A 17,428-nucleotide genomic window follows, 5' to 3' on the forward strand; every position below is an offset into this window, starting at 1 on the left:
ATCAGTTCATCATTCTGGCTTGCGATGGCATCTGGGATGTTATGGGAAACGAAGAGCTGTGCGAGTTTGTAAGATCGAGACTGGAAGTCACGGATGACCTCGAGAGAGTTTGCAATGAGATAGTCGACACCTGCTTGTACAAGGTAGTCAGATGATTCGAGGGGCGATCGTTGTGTTCTGTTTCTTTAAGGAGTTTTGTGAGGGAATCCGTTCAGATCGGTTGACTATGTATGGCTGAAAAGTTATTTATTTATTTTATTGTTTCGATTTATACCCTGCCCTCCCCACAAGCAGACTCAGGGCACGTCACCACAATAAATTTGATTACAGTCTAAAACTATTCAATAAATAAATATCAAACATTAAACCGATACAGTAAAGCCAGTTAAAAACAGTCAAAGCGGGCAGTGCAGGAGATTTCAATTTCAGTTCCTACAGCTGGGAACGAATGGACCAAAGCCGAGCCATAAAGGTCTCATTAGCAATAGCCTAATGCCTCAGCAACTGGGAGGTCAGTTGGTAGACACCCACTGCTCAGGCCCGTAGCCACAGTGGGGCATTTTGGGGCCTGGCCCCCTGAGTTCCTACCAAGGCCCCATTACTTCCTTTCAGCCGAGGCCCCCAACTCTCTGACAAAATACAGTGGCTGCTGTGAACTCCCCCGTGCTGCCGTGGCTGCCACTTCTACTTACCTTCCCCCCCCTGCACTGCACTTTCCTATGGGATTGTTCATTGCCGCTTCCTGGACTGTGATGGGGGGGTTCTTTATGCCCTTCCCAGAGGTCCTGTAGTCGTGCTCGGCTCCTTGCATCAGTGTCCTTTCTCCTCCTGGCCCCCACCTGCCCCCAGCTCTGCCGTGGGCTGTCCAGTCGCCTCGAGGAGGGCTAGGCTGGGCAGCAAGGGGAGGGACCCTGGAGGAGGCAGCAGTGCTCCGGCCACACCGTTCAAAGCGCGCCAGGCACCGCTTGCCCTTCGTCCCAGCTGGCAGCCGTGCAGTGCTTGAGGGCCTCAAAGGCATGGTTGACTTTCTGCAGGCGCTGCCGCTCACGCAGAATGGCCACCTGGTCCAGTCGCGCATGCTCGACGGCTTCTTGGAGGCTTTGCACGCCCAGTGCAGGCATTGGCCGGCTGGGGGGGGGGGCACTGCTGGGTGCCTACATGTGCTGCTCCGGGTTGCTGTTGGCCAGGGAAGCGGCTGCCACCTGCTCCCCTGTGAGGGAAGGCAGGCAGCAGGGCGAGTTGCCCTCACAGAAGAAGGCAGCCGAGGGTGACAAGAACAGGCAGCCATCCTGCGCCTCTATCCCTCTGGCCCAGGATGGACCCGGAGGGCTGCTTTATGCTCCTCATCCGGGCCAAGCCCCGCCTCCAACATAAATTAATTAAATTACGTTTAATTGGATTAGTGTCCCAGTGCCCCCTGATGAATTAAAATGCCCCCTGATGTAGAAATTCCTGGCTATGGGCCTGCCACTGCCTCAACCAAAGGCCTGGCAGAACAGCTCCGTTTTACAGGCCCTGCGAAACTGTAACAGGCCCCGCAGGGTTTGTAAGATAGGTAAGAGGTTGTAAGATATTGTCACCCTGCAGCTCGTGTATCAGGGGAGGGGCCACGGCTCAGCGGCAGAGCATCCGGCTTTTCAGGCAGAATGTCCCTGGCATCTCTCGTTAAAAAGGACCCGGCAGTAGGTGATGTGAAGGAGCTGCTGCCCGTCTGAGTAGAGGCTTCTGACCTTGATGGACCCAAGGGTCTGACTTAGTATAAGGCAGCTCCACGTGTTCCATATTGTGTGTCAGGTGGTATCAAAACTTCTGCCGTTGGCTTTGGAAAGCGGATTGTGGATTGGGCTATACAGGATGGATCTCAAGCGCACGTGCTTATAAATTGAACTGCGTTTGCCAATCGCTGTATTTGTGCTTAAGGTTATTTATGCAGATCCCCCCCTCCTCCACCTAAATGATTAGTTTGGAACAGCTGATCTCATAAGTGCAATCTAGACATTAGATTCAATTTTGATTTTTAACATTTCTGCCCCGCGCCGCTGTTAAAATGTGGTCATTTGGAGATCCTCAGCAGGCTGAGAGTTCTAAGAGGGTGATGAATCGTGGGGGAGGAGTCTAGTTTCATGGCTATTTTTCCAATCCAAAATTGTCTCCCCCAGTTGCCTCTTCCCCACTTTGGGGAAAATAATTCCGGATACCCATCGTTTCTTTGGGGGGGGGGTCTGAACGGAAAAGTCACTGAAAGGAAAAAGTTGAGCTGTTGCTTCCTGTCTGTTTATTCCTCTGCCCAAACTCTCAGTCCCTTGAGGCTGGTTTTTAAAGCCAAAGCAGTTTGGAGCCTGAAAATTCCTATAGCTGGGCGCGAAACGGAACACATCCAGTTCTGCTTGAAGTCATCTGTTCCCAGTACATTTTATGCAGTTTATATATTTCATCAGAAATGCCCAACTTAGAATCATAGAATCACAGAGTTGGAAGGGGCCATCTAGTCCAACCCCCTGCTCAATGCAGGATCAGCCTAGAGCATCCCTGACAAGGGTTTGTCCAGTCCCTGCTTGAAGACTGCCAGTGAGGGGGACCCGCTCGCCACTTCCCTAGGCAGCTGATTCCACTGTTGCACAATGCTGACTGTCAAAAAGTTTTCCCTAAGATCCAGCCGGTACTTTCCCACCCTTAATTTAAACCCATGATTGTGAGTCCTCTCCTCTGCTGCCAACAGGAACAGCTCCCTGCCCTCCCCTAAGTGACCCAGCCCTTCAAATACTTAGCCATCCTGTCCCCCCTCAACCTCTCTTCTCCAGACTGAACATTTCCAGGTCCCTCAGCCTTTCCTCACAGGGCTTGGTTTTATACCTGTAAACAGTTTCCAAAGTCTGTAGGCTGCCCTGTTTCAGGAGCCACACAGTTATGAATTTGTGTTTTGCTAAGGTAGGAGCCATCACAGTAAGCCACAAAGAGGATAATGATCGGTGAGAACCAGTGCTCCCTCTAAGCTGTGGAGTCCTGTGTGCAAAAATTCTATTTTGTTAGCTACTGACATTAAAGCGGAGAGCGAGCGATTTGGCTGCTGCATAAATGAGTTGGCTCTGGAGCCATCCTTCCTGAGCTAAAACAAAAATGTGTGAGCTGGAGGCTAAGAAAATGTGAGCTAGCTCACACTAAGCTTAGAGGGAACACTGGTGAGAACTCTGGACACGTGCTATAAGCAAATAGATTTTCCTCATCTATAGAGGCAGAACGAGACTATTTTATACTTGTATGGGTTTCTTGTGCAGATTGGAAGTAATAAAAAATGACTGCACTTAATGCATAACGCGATGGAAAATCGGACCTCATCTGAACTGTTTTCTTCTTTTTTTCCCCCCTCTCCTCCAGGGTAGCCGGGACAACATGAGTGTGATACTGATCTGTTTTCCAAATGCACCAAAGGTATTACCAGAGGCAGTGAAGAGAGAGGCAGAGCTGGACAAGTTCCTGGAAAGCAGAGTAGAAGGTGGCTCTTTTAAAAAAAAATAAGTAATTTCCTTTCTAAGCGCGAGCCCATCAGCCAAGCACTCAATATCTGCAGGCTTTTTATGAAATCCGTAAGTGCCAGAGGACATTTAGCATACATCACTCAAAAAGGCGATTTTTTTTTTGGGTTGTCTTTTTGGATGTGTGTAATATGTCCTTTCCAAATAATAGATATCCACTGCCTGTCCCTGGCAATTCTGCTTGCAAGAGACGAAAGTTTGAAAGTAGCGTTCATGATGGACCATGAACAGCAATAAATCCAGGGCACAAATGATTTCTTGTCCTGGGTTGCTGTGACATATGTTAGCCATCGTGATCCAATCATACTTAAGGGGACGATGTATCAACGTCTGTTACGGCTACGTCATAGTTCTGAAATCGCTGTAGGCGGTAGGGAATTTTAATCCTGATAACATTTTTTAATGGTAGGCAAAAATGTGTTTTATATAATTTTTTAAACCATCTGGTTTGAAATTGAATCTGGTTAAAATATAGGCTTGAAAGGTGTGCCACAATCTGGGATACAAGGAATGCATAGTCGTTTCCCATACAGAGAAGCCCACTACGGCAAGTGTATTACATACCCTTTCAGCAGATTATTAGAGCAGTTGCACTGGTAAAATGGTATTATGGATCCAGACATATTCACGTTATGTGCTTGGACATCATCAACAGTGCGCTGGCCTAAGTTGCCTCTATTTCTGCCATATCGATGATTGAGTTACGCGTCCCCATGCACTTTATTTTGAATGTATAACTCGACTCTAAACGAAAATACTTCTCCATCAAATGTTAAGAGTGCCTGTCAGTGTTTTCTCTCTTGAAATTTACTCTGTGGCTCATAATGTGTTATAGCCTCTGGAATGGGAAATTTGTTTGAGACAAACAAGACAATAGCCATTCTGGGCCCCGAAATGTGACCTCGTTTGCAAGACACGGTCTACACAGCTCTTCCTTTTAACGAAACTTTATTCACAAGTTTCAACGTGCAATAAAAAAAAGCCCAGGGTCCAGACAAATTTACAGTCCCTTGGTGAATATGTTGGATTAGAATCGGTGAACTGATTAGGGCTTAGCGGGAAATAAACGAAGACTTGAAGCTTCTAGGGAAAGTCTGGTGGGAAAGACTGCAGCTTTTCCTCAGCGTTACAAGCACTGATATCTCTTGAGAACATGCATTAAAAAATGCCATTGTTGGGTCAAGCAATAACAGAAAGGGAAAAAACAACTGCCCCAATGGCGAGAGGGAAACATCATCACACGACATACTGCTGCAGCATACACCTAACAAGCACGTATTCTTAAAGGTACACTAAACATTTACACAAATCTACTAACTACAGCCCTGCAGGGCAGCACACGAGCGCTTTATATTAGAAGCAGTGCACTTTGAGGGTTACTAATATTATTTAGATTCTAGAAGTCGCATTTCATGGAGATGTGGCATGTGACATACATAGGAGTTTGGGGGAGATGCAATGTGAGCTGCTATCTGTATGTTCATCCCTGCAAGCAGTCCTGTGACCCTGCAGCGCGCCCCCCCCCGGGGGGGGGGAGCTGGACATCATAATTGATTTACATAGGCAGCCAGACCAGACATAATGGTGTTCCTTAATTGCCTCTTTATTGGATGTAGCAAAGTCCACACAGGTTCCCTCATGAGTGCGCTTCCCTTTACCTGCCCATTTCTGCCCCTTCGGACATCAGGGAGCTGATCTGTGCCTCTGCCTTGGGGCAGTTCCCCAGGCCTGTCCCATTTTGGTAATGTTTTCTCGCTCCAGGCTCCTCCTTAGGTTCCCCTTTCTTCCTTCTTGGTACCTCCTCGGTTTTACTCACCAGCTTCCATTCCTGGCCTCCCCTGCCTCTTCTGACATTGCTGTTTTTATCTCTGGGGCAATGCCTATGTTGGTCAAGCCCAGCACTGCCCTCAGAGCCTTGTCGCTCTCAACCCTTGCCTTGCCTTGCCCCACTCCCTCGGTTTGCATAGGGCTGCTGCCGTCTTCTCGCAAGGTGCCCCGCCCTGTCCCGGAGCAGCTGTTGCCTTTCACCCAGGAAACGGAGCCTCCTCGGGCCTCTGCCCCGCTACCTTTGTGCCACAGACCCGTTCATCCCCACTTTCACATAGAAAAGATTGGCCAGCGTTAAAAAAGACCATTTGTATTTTGTTGTTAGCCAACAGTTGCCAACTTCCCTTGCAGTGAATTTTTAAAATTGCATTCAGGAGGCACGTGCCAAAGGGTTGCATTCAGTGCGGGCTCCCCCCTGGCACCCCCCCCCCTGGGGGCCACAGTTCTTCCTCTGGAAAAGTTGCTTCTGAAGGCTGGAGCATCCTTCCCTGCGGGAGCGTTTGACACAGTGCAAGAAGCCAGGAGGGGAAATAGGTGGCCTTTCCATGTTTGTTGCCAGTGTGGGTGAACGTGCACAGTAAGCATGAGCCTTTTTGGATCACAGCCAGCATGGCCGAAAGATAAAAACATTCAAAAGTATAAACCTGTCGTTTATGAGTCTGGATTCTTTGGTTCTTAATTTGTATACGGGGAATTGTTGAGACGATGAATAAACATCGTATCTGTGATCCCAGTTAGATCTGAGTCCGGCAGCCCCTTTAGAGACCAATGAGCTTTTCAGGGTATGAGCTTTTGAAAGTCAAAACTCCCAAATCTCTAAGGGACTGCAGGACTGTAACGTTAACTGTTCTGTTGCCGGCCAACACAACAACATCTTCAGACGTTTCTTGTTCTTTCTGTCCCTGTTCCCCTGAGCCGTTCTTTAAAATTTTCTTTAATGTAAATGTTAGTTTTAGGAACTCGATGCTAGAACATTTTAAAGGGAATTGTCGGGGATGTGCGTGCTCTATTTTCCTCTACGTTTCTCTTTAAACGGCTTTCGTAAGAAATTCCTCTTAACTTGGGAGGGTTTTAGAACAATTTAGGGGTTCTTGAGGCCGCTTCTGCCAAAAGTCCAAGGATACCTTAGGACCCAATTACCTGGCCTTCAGTTCTATTTGAGAACAGATATCCAGTTAATAGAAGATGTGTTGTGGCCCAGCAGGAGGAAAATTTACAAGCAATTTAACATTGTCCTGCAATGATTACGGTAACGTTTGAAGTACTTCAGAACGTATGACTTGTGGGACTCCCGAAGTGGGCACACTGCATTTTCTGAATGACCTGACTTTTAGGGCTTATACTTCTGACCAGGTGATTTTAAAAAAGAGCTGCTCTTGGCAGTACAGTTTATCTTAAGCTGCTGTGAAGACGCTATGCTGTTGGCTTGTTTAGAATAATAACTGGTTTAGAATAATAGGTACAATAATTCCATCTGGTTTAGAATAATAACTGCTGTGAAGGAGCTGTTGGCTGGTTTAGATATGCCAATAACAGATTCTTTTGCCTTTTGTCCTCTGTTCAATTTCTTGTACTCACGTCAAACAAGTTCAGGTGTAAATAAATGTGGGAAATAACCTATAAACCATCCCTGCTCCCTTCCAGCACAAAATTGCAGGTGTTGAGAACCTTGTCCCAAAGCGTCCTGTTAACACCACAGATAATGGGTCTTCTTGCCCATTTTTTTTTTTTTAAAAACCCCTTCCAAAACGTTAACTATTCAGATTTTAGCTCCAAATCTGGCCTGCCCCGTATGTGCAAATTCCAGTTTGGAGGCGCTTGCACAAGTACTTTGATTTAAGGATTGGTCAGTAAAATCTGTGTTTTGAAATAATGTTTTGTAGCAAACAAATGTTGAATACTATTTAAATGTCTGTATTTTGAGGCATCGAGTTTGGTAAATTTTAGTGTGGCATAAGCCCTATCCTTCATATCTTCAATAAGAGACAATGTTTAGCTATAGATGTGTTCTCTGTCTCTCTCACACAAGAGAGGATGAGTCAATCTTTGTTATTTGGATGCAAAAACCATCTCCCACAACTGTAAAAATATAGAACATTGTTTCTCAGATGTTTAACACCATGGTCTCGTGGTTAAAATAAGGTACACGTTCAGTCTGTCTGTCTTTCAGTCTTCTTGTACCACAGTTTGAGTATACTAAGTTAATGAGAAGGAGTTGTGATATGCATCGACGCCAAAAAAGATATTGCAGCGTGAAGGCCAGCATGCTGTTCCATTCGTGCCATAAATATCCATGTGGGTTGTGCATATATTTCTATGGAGTACAAATGTATTAATTTTAGTGGAGAACGTATTTTTTAAATGTACTGCAGTTTTAGGTTTTGGAACTGTCATTCAGGTCCCTTTAAATCCCTTTATTTTTGTACAAAAAAAATAACTTAGCGTTAGAGTGATGTAGACAATACTAGATGTTCACAATTCACAATAAAAGAACTTGGCGAAACAAAACTGAGACCTTTTCTCTTTATTCAGCTGTCAGTATTAGAAGTTTTTTCTTGTCGTAAAATAGTAGGTGTTTGTTGAAAAACTAACCTTTGGCCTTAGCGCTTCACTTTTAAAATACCTCCGATCTCATAATTTAAAGCACTTGCTTCAAAATACTGTCCAGGTTCCTAAGAGCAGTTAAATTTATGTGAGCCTAGTGGGTCCTTTTGTTTTTTGTTTTTTAACTTGAACAGTCACTTTCTGCTCCACATGGCAAATTGTTTTTGAAACCGAGACAGGAAGATTGGCTGCTGAAACGAAGGGGGAAAAAAGTCTGCACTGCCACTGGACTAGCATAGGCCTCTGGCCACCAGGCTTAAAGAGCTCTTCGGATCCTGACCACCATTAACAGTCCTTGCTTGACTGGGGGGGGGGATGGACGGGGGACCGTAGTTCTAGGGTTAAATTAAATGTTGCCCGTAAATTTCTTGGCAGCTGCTAAAACTTTCTCCCAGTGTGTGTTGCTATCAGTTTCATGACATAACAGCATGGCTAAAACGTACTGTAATAAAAAGATGACGGAAGATGCTTAAAAAAAATAACTTCCCCAGCTGTGTTCTTCTTTCATACGTTTTGCATACAGCTCACTGGTGTAGATTATAAAAACTTTACGATGTTTAAGTTATACCCTGCGTTTTCCTCAAGAGGGTCCGAGTTACTTTTGGTAGATATCCCTTTGCATTTAAAATTTTTTTTTGTTTTTAATTTTTCAAAACATTACATCAAAAAACCACCAACAATACAATGTCAACTAATTCCATAACAACTCAAACCATTTATCAATACCTATTACCTTAAACGATAACTATTTGTAAATAACACAATTATAGCTTTATACATTCCTAATGTTTAATATATCAATAAAATGCAATTTTTTTATATTTATCAGGAATATCATATTTATTTATTTTATTTATTTATTTAAGTATTTTTACCCCGCCCTCCCCGCAAGCGGGCTCAGGGCGGCTTACAAGGGGCATAGCCCGAACATAAAATCACATAAAAACCAATAAAATCCAACAACATTACAATCAACAATAAACAATAAAGTGCTATTGTTCCCAGTTGTACAATAGGCTATTGTTCCCAGTTGTATAATAATCAAAATAAGAAAACCATTTTCCCACAAAATCATTTGGCTTGTTAGGTGTTTGTGCTATTGTTATTTGGGTTGCAATCTTGTCTGCTACTATAACATCCCAAACTTTAGCAATCCAGATGTTTATTGTGGGGACCTTTGTTTGGTTCCATCTAATCGCTATGCAAGTTTTGGCAGCCTAAAGTAATAATGTTAGAATCTCTATCTTTTGTTTAGATAGGGATAGTGTCGACCAAAGTTAAATTCACATCTTTGGGGGAAAGCTGCGCAAGTGCCCTTTTGTTGGTGTTTTCATAAAATTGTACTGGAACTTGTATACATAAAGCCCAGATATTGTGTTCATAAACCCACAGTGTGAGCCGGGATAGGGCGATTAATAAATTTAATAAATAATAATATTCTCTTGGTTTATGACTATGCTGCTCCTGTGAAGAAAGACTCTTTTGTAATACTAACCTTGAGTCAAGGGTTCCCAACGTGGTGCCTGTGGGTGTCATGGTGCCCCGCTGACATCTTTTCTGTCGCCCGCCAGATGTTTTTAGGAAGCGGGTGGAGCCGAGTAGGGCTTCTGCCCAGCAAGACTTCGATTGACTATTGGGAAATTGATTGGCTATACAGATTTTTTTTAAAAACGTTGCTTTGGCAGCAGCTGCCACCACAGCACAAGGATCTGCACTCTGTTATTGAAGGTAAGCTGCGGCAGCCATTTTGTGACTGGCTTCAACTCCTGCGGCAGCCATTTTGTTGCTGTGTCCACTGTGCTATGTCAGAATGTGTCCGCAGACTCGGAAAGGTTAGGGAAGTCCCTGCCTTAGGTTTTCAGGAGACTGCAAAATAGGACAAGTTTCCAAGCAAACATTTCCAAGTTTGGTCCCTTTAATGTCTTCGGTTAAAGGATCTCCGGTAGTGAAGCAGAGAGTGGCTTTTGACTGTCAGTTTTGCTTGAAATCATCTGATGTTCTAAGGTAGATCCTTTTGCCAGCAGTTCTTGGTTGCCTCTAAGATCTTTAAACATTGTTTCCTAAGATGTTTTTGGTAGCAGTTGAGTTGGTGACATTAAGCACTTTGGAAAATTAGAAATTAGTCATTTTGTAAAACCCTGATTTCCCATGAATGTAAGCGATTTTTTTGCTATTCATTCGAAAGAAAAATGGATTGAAAATGTTGTAGGTAAATGCACGCAGTGTTCGAATATTGTTTAAAAATGAATGACAGTATTGTAGCAGAAATCAGGTTCTTAGTTGTTCAGTGTTTCATGCAACGGGGGCTTAAGTATTTCTCTGACTTTTCCGTCTGCATTGTTCCCCCATAAATACATTGTGTAATGCATCTCTTGTCGTTTTGCCAATCTGTTTTTTTGTTGTTGTTCCTGTCAGAATGCCTTTTACTGTCTCAATCGTATCTTGACACTTCAAGCGATAAAACTCTGAAAAACCAGCCTATCGGTGTGTGTCATTTTCACTGGATAAAAATGGCAGTTGCATTTTAACTGTGAAGTCTATTTATAACTGATTTGTTTTTCTCTCAGTCAGTATAAGCAGGCCAGGTCCCAGTGCCCTTTTAGCACAAGCTCTTCTGCAGTCCTATAACAACATCAGTCTTGGTATTCTGATATAATGATATAATAAAATTAAGACTGTGTGCTACCAGGGGATTTCTTGTACGAAAGATCTGCAGAGGGAACTGATCTTATGCGAAGAGTACACGTAAAACCGTCCCCCCCCCCCCCCCCCCCCCCCCGGGCTAACTTTTTTTTTGTTAGAGTATTGACTTTACTGTAAGTCTCATTATGAGAAAAGCCTTTAACGCCACAGCTTGCCTTTGATAAAACCAAGTACTGCAGTCTTTTCCATTGCATTTCAACTGAATTTACAAAGAAAGTACTTCTGATTCCCAGAGATCATCAAGAAGCAGGGCGAAGGAGCGCCAGACTTAGTCCACGTCATGCGCACGTTACAAACGGAGAACGTCCCAAACCTTCCACCCGGGGGTGAATTGGCGAGCAAGTGAGTAGGCAACGCTAGCCTAAATTTGCTTTTGATTCTAAATATGTATGTAAGACCACTTCTTTCTTTCTTTTTTTAATGCAGGGAAGGGGGTTGGGAAGGCCACCAAAAATAGCTCGGAACAAAAATGGGGCTTACCAAGTGTTAAACCGAACCAGCTGTTTCCAATTTGGGATTATTTTTTTAAAAAGGAAATGGAAGCCTGTGGCAGACAGGGAGGTGGATTCTAAAAGTAAGCCTGTGTCATACTGTAGCCGAAGAAAGGTCAGGCTATTTTTAAGGGTGGCCTCATCCTTTCACCAAAGTTCTGAGATATTAACCTCTTTTAGGTCTTAAAAGTGTAAAATCATGGCATGTATTCATATTTGGTTCTCTGGGTTTTTAATGCTTCGAAATGGTTAAGAAATCTGGATTTTGTTCATTAAGTTTCATGCTTATTTTGTACGTTCACATTTTTCGCCAGGATTCAGGCTTGCTTTTCCTGAATGACAAATAGGCCAATTTAGCATGAAATCCTGGGGGTGGATTAATGGGCTTCCATAATTAAACTGGTTATAAAATATATAACCCAAGAAAAAAGATACAACATCAGATTTTGACGTTACGTTATGATGTTAGTGTCAAAATATTTAATATGAGGTCAACATAGCTCATAAAAGGTCAAAATACTTAATATGGGGCCAAAATGAGGTAGAACAATTACGGGGCCATTCACTTTCGCAGATCTAAATCTTCCCTTTCAAGAAACTTTATACCATAATTGAGGACCTTTTGGCTACCTTTGCATTAGAGAAGAGTTGAAGTGATCTGAGATGATGTGAGAATATTTTTTTTAAAATATATTTTTTATTCGTTTTTAAACAATCATTTAAACAATGAACATCACAAGCATTGAACAAGCAATAACAAGCAACAGCAAGAGGATCAAGTTGGATTATAAACGAATCATTTAACAGTAGAAACCATTCAGACACTCTCGAACCTTCATCAACCAATAAATAAGGGTAAGGAGTGCTGGTAACTGCACTGCCTTTGTCAATTAGGAGAACATGAGGACTAGATTAGAGCTAGATCTCAGATACAGAAGAATGATGTGAGATATTGCAGGTGTTGTTTTTGCATTTCATGTAATGAAAAGCCAAATCACCTGTAGTACCTCCCTGTCTAAAGGAGCCTGCCATAATGGCCTGCATTGCCCAGTACCAGGGTATCTTATTGGGAATTCCCTTGGCCCATCAGCTAGGACTCAAAAGACAATTTCAGGTAGGCCCAGCTATTTGGGAATGGCCAGTGGGATATTTGATTCCCTTACCAGATTAGGTAACTTCAAGGATCTTAAATTATGGGTTGGTCTTTTGAGAAAATGTTGCAGATTTTTAACCTATGAGAACTTTATTTCCAAAGTATTTCTGTTATAAGATCTTGGTCGGACTTTGGCCTTTTGAGAAAAGCTGAACTTCTTTAAAACTTTCTCTCTCCCCCCCCTCCCCTTTGCCTGTTGTAGACGGGGTTTGATTGAAGCAGTTTATAACAGACTGGTCCCTTATAGAAACGATGAGACCGTGAGTATCGCTTCTATCCCCAGCTGGTCCTTTCTACTTGTTTTTAACTCTGATTCGAAGGTGGGGTGGTGGGGTTGTTTCCCCAAACTGAAAATCTACCACCCCATGGCAGACTTGTCCTGAAAATGTGGGCATGGCTTTCTGTAAAACTCTGACTAAAAATGTGACTATTCCTTCATCTGGAATCAGGGCTTGGAGCAAGAAAAAAAGTTCACCATGTGCTGGAAAGTGTCTTTGGCCATTGCGTATCTACTTTAATGTCAGCCGTGCTGTGCCAGAGTGGTGGGGCAGAACTCAGCTTCTTGGCTGAACTTGTTAGATACACCATTGGCTTATGCCAGTTCCTTTTTCTAAAAAAGAAAAATCTCAACACTTGCCTCATGCATTCATCAGGCATAGTTCACTGGCCGAAATTTCCTGGTTTCACTCACTGCACTTCTCAGTTGTCAAGATGTGAGCCAGGCGTTGTGCTCTTTCGAGTCGCTCGCCAGTGACTAATCCGCTGAATGTGTCTTAATTTCACCGTTCTGTTTTCTTTTCCTTCCTTCCTATTTTCTTTCTCATTTTCGTCCACGTTTCTCTTTCTACATTTTTTTTTAGAAAAAGCTTTTCCATTCTTCAGGTGTTTCAAGGGAGGAGTATGGGAAAGCTCTGCTGTTTCTGCAACTGAAAATCCTCCCCCCGTGCCTTCCAAATGTGCCCTTTCTTTCACTTGTCTTCTACACGTGTGGCATAGGTTTTGCCATCTTTGGGTTGGGAAATACCTGGAGATTTTGGGGGTGGGGCCACAGAAGGGTGGGGTTTGGGGAGGAGAGGGACCTCAGTATAATGCCATAGACTCCACCTTCCAAACTGACCTTTTTCTCCAGGGGACTTAATCTGTTGCCTGGAGATTAGTTGTAATCCCAGGAGATCTCCGGACACCATCTGGGGGTTGGTTGCCCTAACGTGGCTATGCGTATTAGCTCTGAAGAACTCCTAAATTTGGCATCAAAACAGCACACTTCTCCCCCCCCTCCTAGTTTTATTTTCGGTTTTCTAAATGCATACAAAGTATATACAGACAAATCTATATCCATTTGAGTCTATAACATCTACTGTTTATTTATCCATATTTATAAACGCTTCCACCTTTCAACAATTTTTTTTTCATCTTTTCCTTGAAGCATAATGCTTAATTTATCAAGTCCCGCTGTCTCTAATAATTTATACACTCATTCCTCTCTTGAGGGAAGGGACTCCTGTTTCCAGTATTTAGCTAGTAATATTCTAGCTGTAGTCAATATAAATATTATCAAAAATTTATCTTTTTGGTTGTAACCTTCCGAAATCATATTCAGCAAAGCTACTTCAGGGGGCAAGGCAATTGTTGCACTGGTGTAGTGGTTAAGTGTGCGGACTCTAATCTGGGAGAACCGGGTTTGATTCCCCCCACTCCTCAACCTGCACCTGCTAATGTGACCTTGGGTCAGTCACAAGCTCTGGAACAGCTGTTCCTAAAAGAGCAGTTTGTGTCAGAGTTCTCTCAGCCCCACCCACCTCACGGGGTGTCTCTTGTGGGGAGGGGAAGGGAAAGGAGTTTGTAAGCCGCTCTGAGACTCCAAGTGAAGGGCGAGGTATAAATCCAATCTCTTCTTCTTCTTCTTGTTACGCACATCACTTCCAAGATGAATTTCTGAATCATCTTCCAGTAGTTAGTTACTTTCACACATCGCCACCACATGTGAAAAAAAGTTCCGACGTTCGAACAACATTTCCACATATATTAGGTAGTGTAGCATTACATTTAGCTTTCCTATCTGGTGACCAGTACCAGCGGTGTGCTTCTTTATAAATGTTTTCTTTATAGTTGATAGCTCTTAGGTATTTAAGAGATTTCCAAGTACTGGACCATTTATCTATTTCTATGCAGTGCCCAATATCTTTCATCCAAGCCACCATTGAAACACTAACTTGCTCATTTAGAGTAAAACAGCACACTTCTAAATTCAGAATAACTAACTGTGTACCCTTCTTTGGATAAGTCTGGTTATAGCGGAATCTGCAGTATGACTCCATCTCCGACTGCATCTGGTGGGTAGTAGAATGGGAGCAGTGTAGTGGTTGGGGGCTAGCAGTCACGAGGAAAGGCATCTTTAAAATGAATTTTAAAATGAACTTCTCATTAGCTAAGCAAGGCTAGTATTGACACTTTACAATAGGTCCTGTTGATAATCACTGAAACTCTTTGAAGTGTGCTTAAGCCTGGTGGTGCAAAAAAGCTGGAAGGGCACATTTGTGGGTAACTGCTCGGTTAAATCATTAGCCAAGTTAACTCTGACATCTGCAAAATTAGCCTGCTTTGAAGTTAATCATTTGAAGGCGAGGTCCAAACTCAGAACAGCTTCATGCGTCCGTTGTCTTGCCAAGTACTCAAAAAAAGCTTTATTCCCAGAGAAAAAACTCTCCAACAAAAAAGAAGAAGAAGAAGAAGGGAAAATTTGAAGTTCTAAAATTATCCACGTTTCTTCTCTTTCTAGTCTGGATTATCCAGAAACTGCCGTAATTTTGGGCGCTCCAGACTTTAAAGGGTTCCTTCTCTTTTCTTTAAGGACTCTGCGTCAACGGATGAAATGTGGTAAGACTGCCATCTAAGCTGTGTGGAGTTTACATCCACCCTCCCTGTATGGAAAAAAAAAATGCACCCAGCTCAACAGCGACCCTTCATATAACGTCCATCCTCCACTTTACTTGAAAGAGGGGGAAAAGATGTGTCTGGGAAGGCAGCAACACACCCGGAAGCAGCGGTCCCTACCACCTGCATAGCCCAGGAACTGATGATCTTATTTTGCAAAAAACAAACAAACAAACCCAACCCCAGATCTTCTGTAAAAGTGATATTGGAAAAAACCATAATGTTGTAAATTGGACTCTGAAAACCATTTTATGTTGTATGATTTTGGGGGGGGGGGGGGTTTGTTTTCGTTTTGTAAAGTGCAATTGTGGTTGTACAAAATGCTTATTTAATAATGAACGGCTTTACGTCACTCAAGGTTAGGCGGAATGCTTGGCTTGTTGTTCAGTGCAACAAATACCCTAGCCCTCCCCTCCCCCTCCTTCCATTCATATTTGTGGTTCTGGATTGCTGGGAGCAGCAACCTAGCCAGCGTTAAATGCTCAGGAGGTGTGCAGAAAGATATTTAAAAGGGGGTTGTTTTATATAAACCGGAGGATCTAGGCTAGATCACTGTTGAGTATGGAAAATAACTGGAATACAGTTCATTCTCCGTCAGACTTTTAAAATTGTTCTTGAATTCCTCTGGGGGAGCCTAAACTCCCACTGAAACACGTGGAGGGGGTCTTGAGAGCGGAAATAGGGACAGGTTTGCCAATATTGCAACATTGCTGTTATTACTGCAAATCGGGGCAGGGTGGGGACTGTGTGGGGTGGGGCAGACTGAAAATGCCTTGATATTATGCACCTTTTTAAGGAACGAATCATTTCGGTTGTATCCCGTTGCTCCGCAAATGGCAGTCCTCTCCTCCGATGCAGGATTTGCATCATGGGATAGCACCGCTGTGAGCGCAGTAGACTGGTAAGGATGCGACCCTCTACCCTCAGTTAATTTTCAGTTTATAAAAGGCTGCATCTTTCTGTATTCGGTGGGCGCCCGCGCCACTTTTATTCTCCTGATCGGCTGGGTCGGCTGCTGTTCCGAGTAAAATATTTTGAATTCCATTTTATCAATAAAGCTTGATTTAACCAACAAGAAATTTAACCATATACGTGTAATTCCTTTTCCCGCCCCTCTTCTGAAATACTTGTAAATGAGATGTCATATGTGGATAATTATTTTTTATTAAATTGTTGCCCATTTCTGAAATGGGAAGAACTCTTCACTGTTGCCCAAGGCACAGACGGACTCTTTCTCCCCCCCCCCCCAAGCCAGTTAGGGGGAAGTATGGCTTGAAAAATGGAGTAATCTATTTACATGGGTTCATTTCCTGATTATTATTTTTTAATTTTGAGATAACCTCCCGGAGTTTATATTAATGAAAATTCATTTGTCAGAGCCTGACAATCTTACCTTTTTATGGTGTGTTTTATAGTTCCCCTGTTGATTTAGAACAAAAAGCTCTCCTAGCGATTTAACAATATGTGTCATTTGAAATACAGCATGTTCAGAATATTTAAGTGTTCAGATTTAATTGACGTTTTAAAAAACCCTGTGAAAGTAATACAACTAATTTGACTTTTTCCTCTACAGAAACATATAAAACTAACTCCTCAGATCAGTCAGGTGATTGCAGAATTACGATTTCATGCACCTTGTATTTTGTCTTTTTTAAAAAAGTTGAAGATATTGTATGATATGTAGCTTTCTCTACGTTCAGTTGGCAGATATCTCTCCCCCCCCCCCCATGAAAAAGGAAAATCAACACAATACGGATAAGTTGTAGCGATGTAGCTAGGAAATTTTTTTAAAAAGGTGTAAAATGTACCTTTTTATAGGAAGCAATGTATAATGCATTTTTTCTATATCTGTCTTTCCCTCCTAACTTTGAAATATACATTTGTGTGTATATATAGCCTTAAAACCTGTTGCAGAATTAGGGATTGCTGAAGAGCGAAACAGTAACCCAAGGAACTGTCTCAATTAAGGGTAGTGTTATTACCAGCAAACACATTAATTTATCCCTCTTGTTTGAATAGGGTGCTTGACCTTAACATCATTGTATGTGATTTGTAACCCCCATTCAGAGCATAAGTGTAAAAGCACTGTTTGTATTTATAAAGTTTTAGCAATTTGGGGTTGAACGGCCAACCCCTCACCGGATCTACGAATAAATGCTGAAAACCAACAATTTCACTGAGTT

At 42.9% G+C, this 17,428-nt stretch overlaps 1 protein-coding gene across 1 annotated transcript in view; it reads left to right on the forward strand.

The window, feature by feature from the left end:
• The window catches only part of PPM1A (protein phosphatase, Mg2+/Mn2+ dependent 1A), a 51,841-nt gene extending 34,854 nt beyond the window's left edge, over positions 1-16,987 (forward strand). Inside the window, exons 2-6 of the mRNA XM_015422023.1 lie at positions 1-143; positions 3,376-3,493; positions 10,901-11,009; positions 12,514-12,571; positions 15,163-16,987. The exon at positions 1-143 is cut by the window's left edge and continues 702 nt beyond it. Coding sequence (XP_015277509.1) covers positions 1-143; positions 3,376-3,493; positions 10,901-11,009; positions 12,514-12,571; positions 15,163-15,192 — 458 coding nt within the window. The 3' untranslated portion in view covers positions 15,193-16,987. The remainder of the gene's footprint in view (positions 144-3,375; positions 3,494-10,900; positions 11,010-12,513; positions 12,572-15,162) is intronic.
• The last annotated feature ends 441 nt before the right edge of the window (positions 16,988-17,428 follow it).

Source organism: Gekko japonicus, unplaced genomic scaffold (assembly GCF_001447785.1).
Source record: "Gekko japonicus isolate JY-2015 unplaced genomic scaffold, Gekko_japonicus_V1.1 scaffold166, whole genome shotgun sequence".
Lineage (NCBI taxonomy): Eukaryota > Metazoa > Chordata > Lepidosauria > Squamata > Gekkonidae > Gekko > Gekko japonicus.